This window comes from Canis aureus, chromosome 32, assembly GCF_053574225.1.
Source record: "Canis aureus isolate CA01 chromosome 32, VMU_Caureus_v.1.0, whole genome shotgun sequence".
NCBI classification, from domain to species: domain Eukaryota; kingdom Metazoa; phylum Chordata; class Mammalia; order Carnivora; family Canidae; genus Canis; species Canis aureus.
The window spans coordinates 34,122,815-34,142,989 of record NC_135642.1 but is presented as its reverse complement, the minus strand read 5'-3'; the positions used below and the strand labels follow the sequence as shown (position 1 = coordinate 34,142,989).

The window sequence follows — 20,175 nt, the reverse complement described above, 5'->3', positions numbered from 1 at the left end:
GTGTGGAAGTAAGCAGGGTTGGGCAGGGGAGAAGCTGAGCTGTGACAGGCTGACCAAGCACTGGTGGACCACGTAGGAGGCTCTGGAGCTACGAGTGTCCGTTGGAATCGTCTCATCAGGGGCTGAAATAGCCAGGCCCTCCTGCCCCTCCAGCTCATCTCTCCTCTTCCTCCCATGCTTCCTGTGTTCCAACCATACCATTCCGCAAGGAGATACAGCTCCGCACCGCTGTGCCATTGCACAGACTGTGCTTTTTGCTTGCAATGTGCTTTGCCCACTTCTGTCTTCTCTGAGAGCTTCTCAGACCTCCCTCCCCTTCCTCCTTCCCTTCCCGAAGGAAGAACAAATCCCACAGTTCTCCCTACACACACATAGCAACAACCACATGACAGCGCCTCACTGGGGTCCCAGCTCCTCCACCCCCCAACATCACAAACTTCCAGAGGACAGGAACTGTGGCCACTCCACACTATAGTCTCAGCTCCCAGCAGACTGCCTGGCACGGAAGACAGTAAATATTGACTGGCAGTGGTGAGCCGAGTGGTGTGGTTACACAATCAATCCACAACAGCTTGTCTGGCTTGAAATTTTGCCATACGTCTCCCAAACAAAAGGAATACGGAATGTGAAAGCTATATTTCAACATTTCAATTTTATTTAAGAACTTGTTTTTGTCTCAAAAATTACAAAATTCATTCCACAGAATTCATCCAAATAAATGGTCCTGTGTGATACAAAATACATTTCCTAAATGGAATAAATGCAAGAGAAGACTCTTCCCCCCCCGCCCCCCTCAACAAAGCACATGCTGGAGCGCCTGGGTGGTTCAGTCAGTTGAGTGACTCTTGATCTCAGCCCAGGTCTTAATCTCAGGGCCATGAGTTCAAGCCCCACACTGGGTGTGGAGCCTACTTAAGAAAACAACAACAACAACAACAACCCAAAACCATAGCAAATGCAGAGGAAGGACACGGAGGTTCGTGTGCCACCCCTGGGGGTCTGAATCTGGCTGTGAACTCTGAGGCCTCAGGCCTACAGGTTACTGCCTGTAAAATAGGTTGGTTCCAAAGCCTCTTTTTCTTTCTTTTCATAAGCTTTAAGTGGTTTTTTTTTTTAAGATTATTAATAGGAACAGTTTAAAAAAAAACCCTGAGCAGGTTCCCATGCACCCCTCTGCACAGCATAGTTTCTGCTCTATTTCTTTGCATTAGTGTTAGTATAGCGTTTGCAGGTTTATCTGTAGGATAAATACCTCCTGGTAGGATTGCTGGGTCAAGGGGGAAGTGCATTTGTAATTTTGGCAGATAGAATGCCAGCCGCCTTTCAGAGGACAGTACCACTGTGTGTGAGCTCCCACCATGCATAGGTGATGGCTGCAGCCCCTCTTAGCTCTAATGTCTTTTATGGTCTCCCTCCCTCCCAGGACTCAGGCCCAGCGAGTAACTCTGTGGGGAGTTTTTCCTAAGACGTGGGCTCCTAGAGTGGCCACAGCAAGCTGTGCCACATGCGCAAGAGCTCAAATTAGAAAGAGCTCCCAGGGCAGCCTGGGTGGTTCAGCCTTCCACCCAGGGCATGATCCCAGAGACCCAGGATCGAGTCCCACATCGGGCTCCCTGCATGGGGCCTGCTTCTCCCTCTGCCTGTGTCTCTGCCTCTCTCTCTGGATCTCTCATGAATAAAAATAAAAATAAATTTAAAAAACTTAAAAAAAAAAAAAAAAAAAAGCTTTCATGGAAAACTTGCAGGCTATCCTGCATAGATATTCTTCACATCTGTGACACCATGGTGAGGCATCCAGAGTCACATTTTCCACACTCTTCCTGGTGCAGCCAAGCCACCTGTGCTTCACTGGCACCTAAAAGCAAAGCTCCAGACCAGCTGTGCCACCCAATATGACTGCCACTTGCTACAGACGCCTATTTAAACTTCCAAAAATTAAAATTAAACTAAAAATTCGGTTCCTCCGTCCCACTAGCCACATCTCAAGTACCCAGTAGCCACAGGTGGCTAGAGGTAAACAGGGACAGCACAGATCTGGGTCACCACAGAAAGTTCTGTCAGATGGTGCAGCTCTGGACAGGTGACCCTTTGTATGGGGCTATTTAAAACTAAGAATGACAACTAAATGCAAGGTGTGATCCTGGACTGGATTCTGGTCCAGAAAAAGGACTTGAATGGCTCAACTGGCAAAATCGGAATAAGGTCTGAAGAGGAGTCAGTAGTATGGTTGGTATCAGTGTTAACTTCCTGGTTTTGAAAATTTTGCTGTATTATGTAAGACATTAGTACTCGGGGAAGCTGTATCGTGAAGCGTATTCAGAAATTCTCTGTACTGGTTCTGCAATGTTTTTTGGAAGTCTGAAACGATTTCAAAATAAAATTTTAAAATTAAAAAATTCTAAAAATAAAAAAAATAAAAATAAATAAAAAATAAATTCTAAAACAAGAGAGAAAAAAAAAAAAGAGTGTGTGCCTCCCAGAACCATCACGGTGTACAAATACGCTTGGGAACAGAACAGCTATGGAGTAAGCACAGCATTCATTAAAAGCCAGTGAATGTGGGAAGGGCGACCCACTTTGTAAGGGACAGTTGGAGCCCTTTTGCCAGGTTGGGGAGACAGGAAGGCAGGGTTTGGCACCTGACCTCAATAGCTGATTAGCTGCTTCTCCGTCCTGAGCCTCGTGTCCTCTCTAAAAAGGTGCCACTTGCATCTCAGGGGACTGCTGTGAGGCTCCAAGAGCTGTAAAGGACCCTTCCTGTGGGAAGAGGTTACCTGCAGAACCCGAACCGGCCCCTGGACCAACCCTGGAAATGAGATTACAAGCAGTGCCTGCTACTCTGGCACGACTGCCTGCTTTCATACAAGCAGCTGGAGATCTGTTAACAGTGATTTTTTTTTTTAAGCCCTTAAATGGTGGTCCTCTTCTGCTCAGTGGCGCCCATTCTGAGGCCCCATGCCTCTGGAGGTCTGGCCTCTCCGGTTACATGGCCATGCACCTGCTGGGGGCACTTGGGTCAGCATTTGCTTTCTTCCTGACGCTTTCTGCAAAAGAGAAGAATCCTATTGCTTCATGTTGCCTAAGCTCTGCCTCGCAGGGCTGGTTTTATGTTTTAATTGCCTGCCACTGTTTGTGTTAAGATAATTTCCCCAGTTTTCTGTTAATGGCGAAAGAATGGAAGCGAATAAAGTTTTACTGATTTTTGAAAAAAAAAAAAAGAGCAATAATATTTCAGAACATTTCAGAAGAAGATGGTCGTCCCTAATTCCTCCATCCTGAAATGACTGTTTTCCCACCTTGTCTGCAGCAGCGGTGACTTTACCCACCACACAGGCAGCTTTCCCTTCTCCCCTCTATACCATGCTACCCATGTTTTCACTGTTGGTGCCTGACACAGTCGTCGTTACTACTGCTGACAGCTTAACATCCTGTCCTATGGTTGCCCCCAGAATGCATCAGGCCAGTGCACATTACTACGGTATTTAAGGTTCTTTCATCATGAGCTGATTTTATGTTTAATGAGGGATCAGTCTTGAACCTTTTATCTCACTTGCCTGATGATTCCACAGGGTGCTCAGAATCTCAAACCAGGCTTTTGGGATTGACAGACTCAAAAGGTGATGATGGCCTCAGAAATATTTGACCAGATCGACCTGGTTCAACCCCTAATAAGCCAGTTCTGGCCCATACGTCTTACTGTTTGTGGAAAAGAAGCCTGCAGGCTGTTCCAGCCTTATTCCAAACTAGAAAAAAAAAAAAAAAGTACAGAGGACCCGAGAGGAAGAGGTGATAGCATCAGTGGCTTTGCGGCTGTGAAGGTTGCAGGTGTCAACTGCGCCAACCCCCTCGTGGCACAGATGGGGAAATGGGGCCAGGAGGCACTGGTTTGTCCAGGGCTCTCCCTGAATTCCAGTAGACAAGGCTAGGCCCAGGAGTGTGGAAGGTTCGGAGCCAGCACTACAGCCCTGTGCTCTCAGCAGACCTCCGGGGGGCTCTGTCTCATTGTAGGGGGGCCATACAGCTCCGAACAGAGGACACTTACCAGCCAGGTCCCTCCTGTCAATGGCCACGAGGCCCTCAAACAGCGCTTTGCTGGGGTTCTCACTGGCTACGGCCACGCCATGCAGCCAGATGAGCAGCATCCGGTGGCCGTGCTCCTGGTAGCTCTTGGTGCCTGAGGACCACGAGGGGAGAAAGAGAAGGAGCCTGCTGGGCCGACCCTGGCAGAGCCAGCTCTAAGCAAGTGTCTGTGCTGTCCTGCACCACCTCCTGCACATGCCCAGGTGGGAAAGTGCTCACTGGAACCCCCTGGGACGCCTTAGGGAAAGCACGGACACTGGGTCCCATTCCCCTCCGACCTCCTTGGGTCTGGGTACACTGGGCACTGAGTGGTGTTAAGGCTTCCCAGGTGATTCCAATGTACAGCCACGTTTGAAAATAACTGTGTCGGGATCCCTGGGTGGCGCAGCGGTTTGGCGCCTGCCTTTGGCCCAGGGCGTGATTCTGGAGACCCAGGATCGAATCCCACATCAGGCTCCCGGTGCATGGAGCCTGCTTCTCCCTCTGCATGTGTCTCTGCCTCCCTCTCTCTCTCTGTGTGACTATCATAAATAAATAAAAATTAAAAAATAAATAAATAAAAATAAAAATTATAAAGAAAAAAAAATTATAAAAAAAAACTGTGTCGGAGGCGGAGGGTTAACTTGGTCCCACACCCTGTGACCAGGTCTGCTCTCCCGGCCGGCACAGCCAGCAGGGCCAGGTCAGCCCGCGCACTGGGTCCTGGGACTTTCTGGCCTCCTCTGGGCCCTTAGCACACACTTTCTCATGATGCTGCTCTTGGCATAGAGCTTTCATTTGGGCCATTTATTCACCATCCCTTGCCCCCAGCCCATAAAGTCCCCGTGCTTTTTTACATTTCTGAAAGTTCTTACCTGTCACAAAGGTTGCATTTGGATATCCTGCTCTATCGCACTAATTGGTATGCAGATTTTTTTTTTTTATGATAGTCACACAGAGATAGAGAGAGAGAGAGAGAGAGGCAGAGACATAGGCAGAGGGAGAAGCAGGCTCCATGCACCGGGAGCCCGATGTGGGATTCGATCCCGGGTCTCCAGGATCGCGCCCTGGGCCAAAGGCAGGTGCTAAACCGCTGCGCCACCCAGGGATCCCTGGTATGCAGATTTTTGTCAGGTGTCTCTCTTTGCCAATTATTTGAGCTTTGTAAAGGGTTGAGTCTGGTTGGATTGGATCCTCTTCACTTCCCCCCCCCAGAATATTCATTTAAGTATTCCCTCTTTGGGGCGCCTGGGTTGGTTGGTTAAGCATCTGCCTTCAGCTCGGGTCATGGTCCTGGGGTCTTGAGATCAAGACCCTGTCAGACTCCCTGTTCAGTAGAGAGTCTGCTTCCCCCTCTCCCTTTACCCCCCACCCTCAACTCATGCTGTCTCTTGTGCTCTCTCACATACATGCTCCCTCTCAAGTGAATATATAAAATATTTTTTTAAAAATTAAACATTCTTTCAAGTGAACTCTAGAATCCTTTAGTCAAGTTTCAAAAACCTATTTTTGATTAAACCCAAATCAGGGACACCTGGGTGGCTCAGTCAGTTAAGCATCTAACTCTTGGTGTCAGTTCAGGTCATGATCTCAGGGCCGTGATCTTGGGGTTGTAGGATCAAGCACCACGTAGGGCTCTGAGCTCAGTGCGGAGTCTGCTTGGGATTCTCTCTCCCTCTCCTTGCCATTTGCTCTAAAATAAATTAATCTTTAAAAAAAAAAATCAAATTTGGAGCACCTGGGTGGCTCAGTGGGTTGAGCATCAGTCTTCACTTGGGTCATGACCCTCGAGTCCCAGGATGGAGCACCACGTTGGGCTCCCTGCTAAGTGGGGAGTCTGCTTCTCTCCCTCAGCCCCTCCTCCTGCTTGTGCTCTGTTTCTCAAATAAAAGCTTTTTAAAAATCAAAATTTCAATCTAGTTTGGGAAAAAAAATCAATGTCTACCTGATACTTTTTCTAGCCAGGAATATAGAATATCTTTCCACCCACATAAGTCTTTTTTTATAGTTGAACTAATTTTTATTGTTTTACTCAGATGCCATTCATATTTTTCATGTTTTTAGAAACACTATTCTAAAAAACACTTTCTAAAACACATTCATAAAAACATGAATATGTTTTTAGAAACACTATTCCAAATGGAATATCTTTTCAAAAATACCTCTGTATATTTTCCCCACTTATTGATGGTACATAGGAATACCATGTGTCTGTATATTTTATATTTAGCCATTTCACTGAATTATTTCTATTTATTTTAAAGATTTTATGTATTTATTCATGAGCGACACAGAGAGAGGCAGAAACATAGAGGGATAAGCAGACTCCTCGAAGGGAGCCTGATGTGGGACTCGATCCTAGGATTCCGGGATCACAGCCTGAGCCGAAGGCAGACGCTCAACTGCTGTGCCATGCAGGTGTCCCTATTCTAAGTTTTTCAATTGATTCTTCTGGACTTCCTAGGTAGAGGATTATAGCATCTGAAGCTAATAAATCTCTCTTCCTTTTCAATATTTACAGTCCTTATTTCTGTTTGTTTTCTGCCTTAGTACCAGGGCCAACATTTCTTTTTTATTTTATCTGAGAGGAGAAAGAGTGAGCATGAGAGAGGGGGAGAGGGGGAAGCAGACTCCCCACTGAGCAGGAAGCTGGATGCAGACATGGGGCTCCATCCCAAGACCTGAGATCACTACCCAAGCCCAAGGCAGACGCTTAACTGCTTAACCCACTGAGCCACCCAGCTGCCCTAGGCCAACATTTCCAAGCAGATATTAAATAATAGTGGCAACTGCTGGTCTCCTCCTTTTTATAGGGAGTACCTTTAGTTTGGTGTATGAATGATGGGTATCAGCTTGGGCTAATTCATGAAGAACATGAAGGTCACAGGTCAATGGGGAGGGAGAGGCAGAGAGCACAGCCTGAGCAAAGGCCTGGAAAGACAGGCACACAGGATGTTGGGGGTGGCATGTGGCTGGGCTGTGGGTTGCACTGGCTTCTCTCCTAGACACACAGAAAACCCAATACACAGGTGCCCCCACCCCTCCACCCACTGGTTGCTCTAAGGTTGTGGTGGGGGGGGGGGGAAGCAGGCCAGTACCTGTCCACTGCTGCTCGATGGCGTGGACATGGGCGTCGGTGAACTCCCAGCAATACGCGAGCTTCTTCCATTCATGAGGCCGCAGGTCCCTGGAGGCCAGTCGCCACAGCACAGAGTGGAACTGCTGCCTTTCCTGCCGATGATCCTGCTTAAAGGTCAAGTTCTTCCCAGAGGGCTCCCTGCGCAAGGGGTGATCCTGTGGAGCAGATCCCAGAAGCCCGGCTGCCACCTGGGGGACATCCCTGCCAGGCTCCGGCAGCACCACAGGCCTGGGGTTTTGGGTCTGCTACTTTGATTTCTCACTCTGTGCCTTGCTTTGAATTCTGGAACCCCAGCTGCTCATACTGTTCCTCCATCCAGAATTCCTTTTCTCACCTGCCTGTCCCTTAACCGCATTGCCACAGTCAAAAGATCACCCACATGCCACCTCTTCCAAGAAGCCTACCCAATTCCTCTTCTTAGGGCACAAGAGCCAGCAGAAGGACTCAGAGGCTTTGGCTAACTCCAGTCAAGGCCAGGATCAGGCACTAACTAGATTTGCTGAATCCCAACGAGGAGAAGGGCGAGGTTACAGGATTCTTTCTCTGCAAAGCAGGTAATATAATGGGAAGTTACAAAGGAATTCTGTGGTGGCATAAGTTAAACCCACAAAAGCCTAAGTAAGCTCCTTTTCAGGATGTGAATACAAAGTTCTGGTTGTTAAAAAAGCCCAGGTGAGTCCTGGCGTCTGCAGCTGCAAATCTTACCCTCCTGGTCAACAGTGTCTGGCCAGGAACCTGTGACGTAATGACCAAGGAGACTGGCTCTCACCTGGGGAGGTTCCCAGCTGCAGCTGTACAGTGGGATCATCCGGGAGCTTTAAGAACTTCAGATGCAAAAAAAAAAAAAAAAAGCCTCCTCAGATGTTTGGGGTGTCTGGTTGGCTTAGTCGGTAGGTAGCACATGCAACTCTTCACCATGGGGGTGTGAGTTTAAGCCCCAAGCTAGGTATAGAGATTAATTTAGAATAAAAAAAAATATTTTTTTATATTATTTATTTGACACAGAGAGAAAGCACAAGCAGGGTGAGCTGCAGAAGCAGGAGGAGAAGCAGGCTCCCCACTGAACAGGAAGCTCCATGCAGGGCTCCATCCCAGGACCCTGAGATCATGACCTGAGCTGAAGGCAGAAGCTTAGCTGACTAAGCCACCCAGGAGCCCCAAAAGTACGATCTTTAAAACAAAACAAGGGATCCCTGGGTGGCGCAGCAGTTTGGCGCCTGCCTTTGGCCAACGGCGCAATCCTGGAGACCCGGGATCGAATCCCACATCGGGCTCCCTGCATGGAGCCTGCTTCTCCCTCTGCCTGTGTCTCTGCCTCTCTCTCTCTGTGTGACTATCATGAATAAATAAATAAGATCTTTAAAAAAAAATAAAACAAAACGAGCTACCAAAGCTTTGGTCCCTACACCAGCGATTCTGGTTAAATTAGCCTGGGGTGGGAGGGAGATTGGTCATTCTAACTGCCCCACTGTCTAAGCGTTGAGAATTTTTAAAGTCTAAAGTGTTAGAATTAAGCACAGAGAGGAAACCGTTCATAAAATTCTTGGTATTAATATTTTGGGGTTACATTTAGGAGCAATCTGTTGTATGCAAAGGGGCTGTAATGTTTCTGAGAACCCAGCATATCCGTTAAAGAGAATATCTTATGATTCCTATTGAAATTTGTTAATTGATTTTGAAATAGTGATTTTTTGAGAGGTTTACTAAACTTGTAAGCAATATTGGAATGTTTAAGATATTTAAGATTGAATTTATAGGTTTAATTTACTGGATTTACAAGGATAATTTAAGAATTTACGGGAGTGCCTGGGTGGCTCAGTTGGTTAAGCATCCAACTCTTGCTTTGGGCTCAGGTGATGATCTTAGGGTTGTGGCACTGAGCCCCATGGACTGCCTGGAATTCTCTTCCTCTCCTTCTGCCCCCACCTCCCTCTCTTAAAAAAAAAAAAAAAAAAAGAAAAAAAAAAGAACATAGGAAGCATTCAAAGTGCTTTAAAAAATCTATTAAATTTAATCATTAGTTTAAAATGTTTAAGGTTAATAAATAAATAAAATAAAATAAAATAAAATGTTTAAGATTTTAAAGGGATTTTAAAGGGATCCCTGGATGGCTCAGCAGTTTAGTGCCTGCCTTTGGCCCAGGGCATGATCCTGGAGGCCCCGGGATCGATTCCCACGTTGGGCTCCCTGCATGGAGCCTGCTTCTCCCTCTGCCTGTGTCTCTGCCTCTGTGTATCTCTCATGAATAAATAAATAAAATATTTAAGCAAAAATAAAATTGAGTCTTGATTTAAAAAATCCAAGTCCAGGGCAGCCCAGGCTGCTAAACCGCTAAACCGCTGAGCCACCTTCAGCCCAGGGCCTGATCCTGGAGACCCGGGATTGAGTCTCACGTTGGGGTCCCTGCATGGAGCCTGCTTCTCCCTTTGCCTGTGTCTCTGCTTCTCTCTCTGTGTCTCTCCTGAATAAGTAAATAAAATCTTTTAAAAAATAAAATAGGGCAGCCCTGGTGGCGCAGCGTTTAGCGCCGCCTGCAGCCCGGGGTGTGGTCCTGGAGACCCGGGATCGAGTCCCACATCAGGCTTGTTGCATGGAGCCTGCTTCTCCCTCTGCCTGTGTCTCTGTCTCTCTCTCTCTCTCTGTGCCTCTATGAATAAATAAATAAAATCTTTAAAAAAATAAAATAAAAATAAAAAATATAAAAAATAAAATGAATTTAAAAGTTTAAGGAAAACTGGGTTTTGTGGGGTTTTAAGATTTTATTTATTTGAGAGAGAGCATCAGCAGGGACAGAGGGAGAAGCAGACCCTCTGCTGAGCAGGGAGGGAACCCAATGCAGGGCTCGAACCCAAGATCCTAGAATCATGACCTGAGCTGAAGCAGATACTTAACCTACTGAGCCACCCAGGTGCCCCAGAAAACTAGGTTTTAACATTTATAATAAATTAATTTTTAAAACTGAAGCAAATGCAAAAATTATTTTGTATGTATAAAAACAACCTCAAAGACATAAAAAAAAAAAAACCCACCCGACCCCCATTTGCTGACAACTGGGACAGCATGGCCTCACATCTGCTACTCTTCTTCCCCAATTCCTCGGCAAAAATCACTAATCAATCCCAGCACACTTTCCTTCTGGCCTCTGAAAGTTGCCCGTATACAGCACCCCAAGCAGCAATTCCAGTCACCTGGAGATGGCAGTGAGCTGAAACCAACTTGCCACCTCTTTATTCATGCACGCAGGCGTGCGCCCATGCCTCCATCAAGCAGGAGCTACAAGAGCATCCAGAACTGTCTCCACACCGACAGGACCTCGCTCTGCCTGGTTTCAGTGCTCACTTGTCTCCAGATGCTCACAGACAACCCTGGTGGCAGGTAAGGCAGGGATTATCACCTCCGCGGAAACTGAGGGGGTCCCTGAATTGGTCAGGGCCGGGGTTCAAGGCCACTCCCTCTGCAACATGGAGGGACCACGTGCAAGGTCTCAGTACCTTCTCCCGCTTGTAGAGGCGATCAGCTTTTATGATCATGTCCACCAGGCTGGTGTGGTTGCTGCGAGCGGCCACGGCCAGGGCAGTTTTCCCTTGCTGCAAGGAAGAGGGGAGGCCAGGGTTGCTACCGGACAGGTGTAGGGTGGCCTGTAGCATCGGCTGCAAACGTTCCTGCCCAAAGAAAGCGGTTTCCAGCAGTCTACACTGAAGAGCAGAAAAGTTTCCTGGGCATGACAAGGGGTGTGGAAGGCACAGGTAGAGTGAGGCCATGAGGGGCAGCCCGGGTGGCCCAGGGGTTTAGCGCCGCCTTCAGCCCAGGGCCTGATTCTGGAGACCCGGGATCGAGTCCCACGTCGGGCTCCCTGCGTGGAGCCTGCTTCTCCCTCTGCCTGTGTCTCTGCCTCTCTCTGTGTGTGTCTCTCATGAATAAATAAATACAATCTTAAAAAAAAAAATGAGGCAATGATAATTCCAGCAACTGCCTCTTGTTTTTCTTTAGAATTTAGGAAGTCTTAAAGCATAACAGCCTGCTTAACTCCTCAACATCACCTGTGAAATAGGGGTCACCTGCTCTGCTTCTCAGATGAAACCAAAGCCGGGAGAAGGACTGGGTTCCTCAGGTCACGTCTGCCCGCCCCACCAGGCCGCTGGCTCCAGGCCTCGGGCACAGGGCTGGCCTCAGTCCCTGGCATGGTGCAGGGAGATGGAGGGCTCCTCTGCACACCTGGCTGGCTGCCCTCTCAGAGCAGGGAGCCCCTCCAGGTCTAGCCCGAGGGCCAATTCCTGCCCCCAACTCTTCCCACACTGTCCTCGGGATGCGCCTCATATGCCAGCCCCTTCCCCTCATGAGCCTGTGACTTCCTTGGCCTTATACCAAGTCCTCAGCTGGTCTGGAACTTCTGGCCTCCTGAAGGAGCAACCACCCCAGAGGCACAAAGAGCCAGGAAGCTTCCCGATCCCTGTGCCACACGTAGGGGGCTGTGGGGTGGTGATGTGCAGCTCCTCTACTCCTTCCTCTCCCCACCAGATGACTCAAGGAGCTCAAAGTCTGAGGGGCCATGAGACCAAAGACAACCACATCCCAGTTCTGGTTGGGAGCAGAGGTACCTTATCTCTCAGGTTTAAGTTAACCCGCGCGATGAGGAGCATCTCCGCTATGTCCTGCCTGGCGTGCTCAGCAGCAAGGTGGAGGGGCGTCTGCTGCCTCTGGGGAAGAAGCCAAGGGGACAGAGGAGTAGAACAGCACGTACCAGTGGCCCAAGGCTCAAAGTCAGGACAAGTCCAAGATGGGTACACTCCTAACTAGGCTTTAAAAAGTCTCTAAGAAGCTATGGGAGAGAGTAAGCTGGATTTAGTCATAAATCTAATACCAGAGAAAACAAACAAACAAAAAAACCATGAAGAACAGAAAAAAACACCACTGGCTAGCTCACTAAGTCAATCTCTGTAATGATCCTAATATATTTCTTCTAGTCTTTAATGCAGGATGCTTTTGGTTTGTTGGAAATGGCTGAACGTGGGAAGATGTTTACTGCAGTGTTACACAGACCATGGCAACAACTTGGAAACCACCAAAATGTTCAAAATAGAGGAATGGTTGATGAAATGACGTTACCTTCAACAAATATTCAAAGAGCTTTTTACAAGCTCAAAAAGTAGTTTCTCAACTATGAGCCATGCTAGGAGATGGCAGCCAAGCCCTGCCAGCCTGGGAGGATGCCCCAGGGGCTCCCTGGGGCCCAGATGGTTTCTGCGGCCACTTACATTGTCGGTGGCATCCAGGTCACTGCCAGCATCAATGAGGAGCTGGACCAAGGCAGGGAAGTTGTGCTTCACAGCCAGGTGCATAGGAGAGGCGCCCTGCTGGGGAAGGAGACACGGATCCATCAGTGGGTCCCTCCCAGGACTGCCCAGCACAGCTTGGTAGGTTGGAAGTGGGGAGGGGTAGATAGATATAATGTTTCTAGGTTTGACCCTTCTTGCTCCTCCAGGGGCATGGGTGGCTTGAGGAATCTATAACCACAATAGCTGAAACCCTGTAGTTTCTCTATTCTCAAGGTGGGTGGAAGCCTGAAGACCAAGTTTGAGACCTTGTTATACCAGGAACTCCTATGTGACTGCAGACAAGTCATTTCCCTTCTCTGCTACTCTTCACCTAACGAATGTTTGCTAAGGTCCCTTCTAGCAACACTTTAAAATTCTCTCAGTGAATCCACACATGAACCTAGGAAGTGTATATAGGAATGGTGTTATTAGTATTTTCATCTTAAAAACAGGAAACACTGAGACTGAGGTTCAGAAGACCTAAGTGACTTGCCTGATAGCTAATAGGAACCTTGTATTATTGGGAGTTTCTCCCCTCAGCACCCAGATAGGTGCCTGATGACTCTTTACCCATGAAAGGAATGAATGAAAGAGCCGGCTGGGACCAGAACAGAGACCTCACAAGTCCAACACACCTCCAAGGCCTTGCTCAAGGCTGGAAGACTCCTTCATCAATGGTCCCCTGTGATCCCTGACCACATGACAAAGTGGAGCTACTGCCTGCCACAGCATCCTTCTCACTGGATATAGTGACACATAAGTAGTGGAATAGTACAAAGCCAATAAAATCAATGTTGGAAAAACATTCATATATTGAGTATAGAATGATTACAGAACTGAGGACGTGCGCACGCACGCACACACACGACACAAATGTCCACTAGCAATGTCTGTGATCCCACAACTGGGAGATCATGACCTGAGCTGAAACCAAGAGTCAGATGCTTAACCAACTGAGCTACACAAGCGCTCATAAACACTTTTTTAAAAAAAGATTGATTTATTTATTCATAAGAGAGAGAGAGGCAGAGACCCAGGCAGAGGGAGATCTGATTCCGGATCCCAGGATCACACCCTGAGTCGAAGGCAGATGCTCAACCACTGAGCCACCCAGGTATCCCTCTAAACACTTTTTGAAAAAAGATTTTTATTTGAGAGAGAACGAGTATGAAGGAGGGGGGAAGCGGGGGTTGGGGGAGGCAGAGGGAGAGAGAAAAGCAGGCTCCCCGCTGAGCAGGGAGCCAGATGCAGGGCTTGATCCCAGGACCCTGGGATCATGACCTAAGCTGAAGGCAGAAACTTAATCATCTGAGCCACCCTGGGAAAGATTTAAACTATACAATTATTTGTAGGCAATGTGATTGTATACCTAGACAGGTTAAAAAAGTTATTACCCCCCAAAAAAACCTAATAAAATTAATTAAAGGTCATATAAAACCCAAGTCAATAGCATTCCTGTTTTGCATGCCTATAAGAAATGACATTTTTTTTTTTTTTAAATATCCTATTCGGGCAGCCCGGGTGGCTCAGTGGTTTAGCGCCACCTTAGCCCAGGGCCTGATCCTGGAGGCCCGGGATCAAGTCCCACATCAGGGTTCCTGCATGGAGCCTGCTTCTCCCTCTGCCTGTCTCTCTCTCTCTTTCTTTCTCTCTCTCTCTCTCTCTCTGTGTGTGTGTGTCTCTCATGAATAAATAAATAAAATCTTTAAAAAATAAAATATCCTATTCACGACAGCCAAAAATATAAAGTATCTATGAAGAGTATAATTGTTAATGGACATACCAAAGGCAAACTAAAAGCTATATAACATCACTGAGGGATATAAAAGAAGATAAAGAAATGGCAAGACTTTATGCTTCTAGTGAAAAAATATTATAAAGATGACCATTTTATATTATTTACAAGTTTAATGTAATCCTAAACCCAAATTTCTTTTTTTTTAAATTTTTTTTAAACCCAAATTTCAATAAATGCCAAAAAGTATTCTGAAACACATCTAGAAAAAAAATTTTTAACTCAGATAAAACTACTGTAAGACTTTCAACAGTGTCCTCGGATCTTTGCCAGATGACTATGAAATCAAAATCTGGCCAGAAAAAGGTCTGCTGTGCCAGTAATGGGCAGAGACTGAAACGGACTCAAATGCACAAGTCAGGTGAGCCTGGAAACTTGTCAGAACTACAAGAACTGGGGGATCCCTGGGTGGCTCAGCGGTTTAGCGCCTGCCTTTGGCCCAGGGCGCTATCCTGGAGTCCTGGGAACAAGTCCCACGTCGGGCTCCCGGCATGGAGCCTGCTTCTCCCTCCTCCTGTGTCTCTGCCTCCCTCTCTCTCTCCTCTCTAGGTCTATCATAAATAAATAAATAAATCTTAAAAAAAAAAAAAAAAGTAAAGTTTAAAAAAAAAAAGAACTACAAGGACCCGGCTTCCAAGGAAGCAGCAGGGTATGGAGATAAAACAAGAAAATAAGCTGAATGTAACCTCATGTCTGGGGGGAATGTGATTAGAAAGGGAAGTGGAAAGAGAGCAAATACGGCTTTTAGTTGGTTTACATTTTATTTATAAAAACCAAAAAGTACACAAGGTATCCAGTGAAAGCCTTCTTCCACCCCCATCACCCATCTGCTCATACTCCCCTAAACCTCATTGGTAACCTTAATCATTGCTTTTATGTGCATCCTTCCAGAGATGCTTAAAATTTTTTAAAGAAGCAGAACCTTAAATTAAAATTTTATTTTTAAATAATTATGGATTCACACGCAGCCAAAAAATACAGAGAGCTCTGGTGTATCCTATACCCATTTTTCCCCAATGGTAACATTTTACAAAACCCTGGTACAGGGGTGCTGGGGTGGTACAGTCAGTTAAGCGGCCAACTCCTGGTTTCGGCTCAGGTCATGATTTCAGGGTTCTGGGATCGAGCCCTGCATCAGGCTCCTGCTCAGTTCAGCACGGAGTCCGCTTTCTCTCTCTCTCTCTCTCCCTCCCCCTCCCTCCTCCCTTCTCTCTCTCCTTCTCCCTCTGCTCCTACCTACCAGCACACTCTTGCGCTCTTTCTATAAAATAAATAAATGCGAAACAAAAACACAAAAACAGCCTTGGTACAATATCTCAAGCAGGATAATGACTCTGACAACATCCCCCATCTTATTCAGCTCCCCTCAGCTTCACTTGTAGTCATTTGTACACATGTGTGTTCAGTCTACACCATTTTATCACACATGCATGTTCATGAATCCACTGCATAGTCAAGATACAGAATAGTTCCCTCCCAAGGATCTCTCGTGTTGCTGATCTCACAACCCTGAGATCATGTCCAGAGCTGAAATCAAGAGTCTGACGCTTAACCAACTGAGCCACCCAGGTGCCCCACTGAATGTACTTTTTCTGTTCCCAGATCCCATGCAGAGGACATTATATTTAATTGCCATGTCTTCTTTCACTCCTCTGGACTGTGATGGTTTCTCAGACATGCAGTGTTTTTGATGACCTTGATAGTTTTGAGCATTTGTCACTATGTTGTAGAATGTCTTTCATTTGAGATTTGTCTGATATTTTTTCTCATGATTAGACCAGGATCATGGGTTTGGGGGAAGAAGATCACAGGAGGAAAATGTCATTTTCATCACACTGTATTAAGGGTACATACCGTCAACATGATTTTTTTTTTTTTTTTTTTTTTTTTTTTTTTTACCGTCAACATGATTTATCACTGTTGACGTTGGCCTCAATCACCAGGCTGAGGTAGTGTCAGGTTTCTCCCCTGTGAGGTTACATTTTTTTTTTCCCTTCCCATATTATACTTTTTGAAAGAAAGTCATTATTCAAAGTCCACGTTTAAGGAATGGGGAGTTATGCTCTACTTTCTCGAGGTCAGAGTATCCACATAAATTATTTGGACTTCTTCTGCATGGGAGGTTTGTTTATTCTCCTCTACTTACTTGATTCAATCATTCATTCATTTATATCAGTATGGACTCATGTTTATTTTATACTTTGGATTATAATCCAATACCACTTTATTTTGTTGCTGAAACTGTTCCAGCTTTGACCACTGGGCACCCTTTCAGTTGGCTCCAGCGTCCCCTTGACAGGGCTTCTTCATTGTGATGATGGTGGTGACGTTTTTAATAGGATAGATTTTTAGAGCAGCTGGAGGTTCACAGCAATATTGAGCAGAGGGTAGAGATTTCCCATGTATCTGCCACCTGCACATGTTCATAAACTGTTTTATTATCAACATCCCCCACCACAGTGGGACACTTGTTACAACCGATGAACCTACACTGACACATGGTTATCACTCAAGATCCTTAGTTTACATTAGGGTTCACTCAAAAAAAAACAAAACAAAAAAAAAAAAAAAACATTAGGGTTCACTCTCGGTCCCATGCATTCTGTGTGGGTTTAGGTGAATGCATGAGGGACACCTAAGTAGCTCAGTTGGTTACGCATCTGCCTTCAACTCAAGTCATGAACCCACGTCGGGTTCCCTGCTCAGTGGAGAGTGGGTTTTTCCCTCTGCTTCTGCCACTCCCCCTGTTCATGCTTGCTCTTTCTCTCTCAAATAAAATCTTTAAAAAATAAATGCATAATGACATGTATCTACCATTACAGTATCATACGGTGTGTTTTTACCATCCTAAAAATCCTCTTCATCTGTTCATCCGTCCTGCTAACTCTGGCATATTGCTCGTCTGGATATACCACGGTTTATTTAACCAATCACCTACTGGAGGACTTCTTGGTTGCTTCCAAATTTTGGTAATTGTAAACAAAACTGCTATAAAGATCCTTGTGCAGGTTTTTCTGTGGACATACAGTTTCAACTCCTTTGGGTAAATACATAGGAGCATGATTGCTGGATTGTATGGGAAGAGTAGATTTAGTTTGTAAGAAACTGTGAAAACTGTTTTCCAAAGTGGCTGTACCATTTTGCATTCCCAGTAGCAAAGAATGACAGTTTCTGCTGCTCCACATCCTCATCAATATCTGGTGTTGCCAGTGTTTCAGCTTTTGGACGCATTCTAGTAGGTGTGTACATCACTGTGTTTTTTGTTTTTTGCTTATAATTTATTTTTTTAAGATTTTTATTTATTTATTCATGATAGACACAGAGAGAGAGAGAGAGAGAGAGAGAGGCAGAGACACAGGCAGAAGGAGGAGCAGGCTCCATGCAGGGAGTCTGACATGGGGCTTGATCCTGGGACTCCAGGATCACGCCCTGGGCGGAAGGCAGGCGCTTAAACCGCTGAGCCACCCAGGCTGCCCAATATCACTGTGTTTTTATGAAGCACTTCTTTCTGTCACTGCAACAGACTCCAACTCCAGATGCATCCTATAAATTTTTTGCCCCAGTCCTAATAGTCATTGCTCCAAGAGCCCTGGTACCTTTTGGTGGAGAATGCTCATCTTATTTTTTTTTTACATAACTACAGTATTAAGATCTATTCATAGGGGATCCCTGGGTGGCGCAGCGGTTTGGCGCCTGCCTTTGGCCCAGGGCGCGATCCTGGAGACCCCGGATCAAATCCCACGTCGGACTCCCGGTGCATGGAGCCTGCTTCTCCCTCTGCCTGTGTCTCTGCCTCTCTCTCTCTCTCTCTATGTGACTATCATAAATAAATAAAATTTTAAAAAATTAAAAAAAAAAGATCTATTCATAGAAGTATATTTATTCAAAAACTTTCCCAATTTGGAACGCCTGGGTGGCTCAGCGGTTGAGCGTATGCCTTCAGCTCAGGGTGTGATCCCGGGATCCGGAATCAAGTCCCACATTGGGCTCCTCTCATATATATATGATGATATATATGTATAATGAAATATCATCCAGCCATAAGAAAGAATGAAATCTTGCCTCTGCAATGACATGAATGGAGCTAGAGAGTAATAAGCAAAATAAGTCAGAGAAAGACATAGATCATACAATCCCTAGAAGTAGATTTGCTTGGTCAGAGGGCCCATGCATTTGCACTTTGCTATATATATTGTGAAAATTGCTCTGTTGTGGATTGTACCGATTTATACTGGCTCCAGTAATATATGACAATGCCTTCTTCCCCACAGCTTTGTCAACACATTTGGCAAAACTTATGGGATTTGTACCAATCTGATGAGTGAAGAATCGTATGTGTAGGTAGTATTAATTTGTATTTCTCTTAAGAATCATCTGTATTTCTTTTCTGTCAAATGTCTGTTCATATCCTTTGGCCATTTTTCTCTTGGGTTTTTTTTTTTAATTTTTATTTATTTATTCATTAGAGACACAGAGAGAGACGGGGGGGGGGTGGGGGGGCAGAGACTCAGGCAGAGGGAGAAGCAGGCTCCATGCAGGGAGCCTGACACAGGACTTGATCCTGGGTCTCCAGGATCACACCCTGGGCTGAAGGCGGCACTAAACCTCTGAGCCACCTGGGCTGCCTTCTTGGGTTGTTTTTTATGTTGTAATACTTTGCACAAACTCTTATATACTAGAAAGACTCAGACCTTTATCTTTGAGTCTAGTTTGTCATTTACCTTTTGACGTGGCTTATAGTCTCTTTTGCCAGGCAAAATGATAAACTTGATTATATAAAAATTAAAAACAATCTTTTATTGTATGTGGATTTAGGACAACTCCCCTACCCCACTTTTCTCTTTCAGAGTGTTCTTAGCTATTTTGAACTTCAATTGTTTAAGGAAAAAAAAAAAAGATAAATAGGGGCACCTGGCTGGCTCAGTTGGTAGAGCATGCAACTCTTGATCTTGGAGTCATGAGTTTGAGCCCCATGCTGGGCATAGAGCTTACTTTAAAAAAGATAGAGGGATACCTGGGTGGCTCAGAGGTTGAGCATCTGCTTTCAGCTCAGGGTGTGATCCTGGAGTCCCGGGACTGAGTCCCACATCGGGCTCCCTGCGAGGAGTCTGCTTCTCCCTCTGTGTCTCTGCCTCTCTCTCTGTGTCTCTCATGAATAAATAAATAAAATCTTAAAAAAATAAATAGATAAAACAAAAAACCTGTTTTAATTACATGTATGAGCCACACCTTGCAGCAATCTGATAGGACAAAGGAGGACAGGGCATCCCTAAAAGAGACCAGGATACACCCTATGCTGTAGGCAGGTAATTGGCTCAGAGTATTGGCTCTAGGAACTCGCATCGGTGGGAGGGGACATCCATGCTGGAAGAAGCCAAAGATAACCAGCTAGCAGAGCTCTGATATCTCCTGGACAGCAGATAGAGGTAGTTGAAGCTGGTTAATGTTTAGCTGGTATTCATTCATTCAGTGCGTATGCGTTCAGTGTCCACTGTGTGCAAAGCACTGTTCTAGGCTCTGAGGATCCAGCAATGGACAGATGCTCAAGCACTGAGCCACCCAGGCATCCCTAGTTCGTAATTTTGGAGGGAAAAATACACATTGATCCTTATTAGATATTTAAAATCCAATTTTGACTTTTAAAACTCAACTTATTGAGGCTGGCTCAGTCAGAAGAGTGTGCAACTCTTGATCTTGGGGTTGTGAGTTCGAGCCCCATGTTGCATGTAGAGATTACTTAAAAACATATAAATAGGGATGCCTGGGTAGCTCAGTGGTTGAGCATCTGCCTTCAGCTCAAGTTGTGATCCCGGGGTCCTGGGATCAAGTCCTGCGTCGGGCTCCCTGCATGGAGCCTGCTTCTCCCT

General features: G+C 45.9%; 1 protein-coding gene across 1 annotated transcript in view; it reads right to left on the bottom strand.

Annotated features, from left to right (window-relative positions):
• Positions 1-633: 633 nt before the first annotated feature.
• The window catches only part of ANKDD1A (ankyrin repeat and death domain containing 1A), a 46,828-nt gene continuing 27,286 nt past the window's right edge, over positions 634-20,175 (bottom strand). The window contains exons 10-15 of the mRNA XM_077880418.1: positions 12,454-12,552; positions 11,797-11,895; positions 10,690-10,860; positions 7,158-7,353; positions 4,043-4,174; positions 634-3,044 (exon numbers count right to left, since the gene is read on the bottom strand). Of these exons, the coding sequence (XP_077736544.1) occupies positions 2,983-3,044; positions 4,043-4,174; positions 7,158-7,353; positions 10,690-10,860; positions 11,797-11,895; positions 12,454-12,552 (759 nt within the window). The 3' untranslated portion in view covers positions 634-2,982. The remainder of the gene's footprint in view (positions 3,045-4,042; positions 4,175-7,157; positions 7,354-10,689; positions 10,861-11,796; positions 11,896-12,453; positions 12,553-20,175) is intronic.